The sequence below is a fragment of the Pteropus vampyrus genome, unplaced genomic scaffold (assembly GCF_000151845.1).
Source record: "Pteropus vampyrus isolate Shadow unplaced genomic scaffold, Pvam_2.0 Scaffold24632, whole genome shotgun sequence".
Lineage (NCBI taxonomy): Eukaryota > Metazoa > Chordata > Mammalia > Chiroptera > Pteropodidae > Pteropus > Pteropus vampyrus.
Window position 1 is genome coordinate 1 of NW_011913413.1, and position 2,262 is coordinate 2,262.

At 54.8% G+C, this 2,262-nt stretch overlaps 1 protein-coding gene across 1 annotated transcript; it reads left to right on the top strand.

Annotated features, from left to right (window-relative positions):
• Nucleotides 1–32: 32 nt before the first annotated feature.
• Nucleotides 33–2,256, top strand: LOC105311093 (receptor-type tyrosine-protein phosphatase-like N). The gene is made up of 4 exons (XM_011387127.2): nucleotides 33–763; nucleotides 963–1,049; nucleotides 1,368–1,447; nucleotides 1,625–2,256. Exons 1-4 carry the CDS (start codon nucleotides 492–494, stop codon nucleotides 1,693–1,695), a joined length of 510 nt encoding a protein of 169 aa, XP_011385429.1. The 5' UTR covers nucleotides 33–491; the 3' UTR covers nucleotides 1,696–2,256.
• The last annotated feature ends 6 nt before the right edge of the window (nucleotides 2,257–2,262 follow it).

A 2,262-nucleotide genomic window follows, 5' to 3' on the forward strand; every position in this document is an offset into this window, starting at 1 on the left:
ATGGCAGAGCTCAGACTAGACGCTGGAATTCTCGATTCACTGCCTTTTCCAGTACAATCATTTGAGACCATGCTCTGAGGATCCCTAGGGGAAGAGGGAAGTTGTGAGCAGGCAGCCTCCTGACGCCCCTGGAACTTGAGGAGCTCTATCTGTTTCACGTTGGATGTCTAAGATTTCATGGCTAAACCAAAGTCTAAAAACCACTGCCCACCTATTAACCTTCTACCCCAATGGTGCTTCAGAGATTCTCCCCACTCCAGTCCCATCTTGTAAATTATCACTGATTGTGTTCCACTTATTCATTCATCTACTTGGCTCACTTTTCCGGGTGCCCTCTCTGTACCCAACCCTGCACTGGGCCCTGGGATAGAAAGAAAAACAAGTCTTAAGCTCCATTGCAAGGAGCTCAGAGTCCAAGGTGTGGACATGCAGCTCCCCCAGCCCCTCCAGTATACAAAGACCATACCTCTGTCCTCTCTTATAAACAGACAATGGAGGAGCAGGTGCAGGGCGGAGACATAGTGGAGCCTCCACCCCCTACACCCTCCCTGCATGGATACCCCACTGCCAGACCCACCTCCGGTAAAGCCCAGCAGGTGCCGAGCCCTGAATCCTTCGAGTTCCCCAAAGCTGCTGCTCTCTCTGCCACGCCTGTCCTGTTGGAGAAGAAAAGTCCACTGGGCCAGAGCCAACTCACAGCGACGGGACAGCCCAAAGATCGGCCATCAGCAGAGGAGTATGGCTACATTGTCACTGACCAGAAGTAAGGGCTACAGCCTGGGGAGACATTCTAGTCTCCTGGGGGTTGGGCTGGCCTGCCTGGCAGGAAGCAGAGAGTAAATACCCAGATGTGAAGTAGACAAGGGGGTGGGCTGCCCTGTACCCTTGGAGGTGGCCTGTTTCAAGAGAAAGTGGCCAAGAGAGTCCCCACCTTTCTTCATCTGCCTGCTGCCCACCTCCAGGCCCCTGAGTCTGGCTGCAGGAGTGAAGCTGCTGGAGATCCTGGCTGAGCATGTGCACATGTCCTCGGGCAGCTTTATCAACATCAGGTGAGGTTGGTGTCTGGGGAGACGGGGATCTAGAAAACAGCTTGAGCCGGGAGGTGGCTAGAGGGGCTTAGGGGAGGAGGGGAAGACGAGCACTAGGTAAGGGGCCAAGGTGGGGTCAGAGATGTTCCCAGATGTTACAGCCCCACCTAGCCCTGCTGCTGTCCCTGTCCAGTGTCTCCCTGGACGCAAACACCCTTGTAGGGCATCTCCGATCAGCTCCAGCCCCATCCTCTAATGGGGAGAGGATCAGAGCTGGTTTCTCTTTTGGAGTCTGGGGTCTAGGGCTGGTGAGGTAGTAATATAGCTTCTATTCGGCAGTGTGGTGGGGCCAGCCCTCACCTTCCGCATCCGGCACAATGAACAGAACCTATCTTTGGCTGACGTGACCCAGCAAGCTGGTAATTACTGCCTGGCCCCAGCCCTTACCCTAGTAGGATATACCCAGGCCCGTGGCTGATGCTCCCCTTGAAATAGTCCAAGCCCACATGGGGCCATGCCTGCTACCTGGTATAGCATGACATGGGGGCGGGGACCACATGGGGCTAGAGAGAGCCTGACCTACGTACTCCCTGCAGAGCTGGTGAAGTCTGAACTGGAAACGCAGACAGGGCTCCAGATCCTGCAGACAGGCGTGGGACAGGTATGAGCTAACTGAAGAATCAGTCAAGCCCCAGAGGACTGACGTTGCCCATAAGAGACCCAGGCAAACTTGACAAAAGTGGAGCTGCCACCTTGTGTGCCCGGCTGGCCCACCTGCTTCTCCAAGGCAGCCCTCCTCCAAGCAGTTTTCTTTCTGGCCTGCAGGACCCCGCTTCTAGGAAGGCAGCGTGCTTGGCAAGAGCTAGCTGAGATGCCCATAGGCTTCAGAGCAGTCTCTAAATTCTAAAGGACCACCTTACACAGAAAGAACATTACGCACAAAATATGTTTCTATTCCGCACCCAACACCGATGCCTCACATTCGATTACTCGATTCCTTGGGTTCTCTCTCCATTTCTCTATGTTCGTTTTTAAATACAAATACTCCTGGTGGGGGTCCCGCACTCAGTACCCAGCTGTGCGGTGTGGCTGAGTTGGGACTGAGAAGGAGGATTTGGGGTCCATCTGAGCCCTTCTGCCTGTCCCACCGTGCCCCTGCCTTCCCAGCTTTGCCCTAGGAGGTATCCTAGCAAGGAGCAGAAGTGGCTCCTAAATATCCCTCCACCACTGCCCC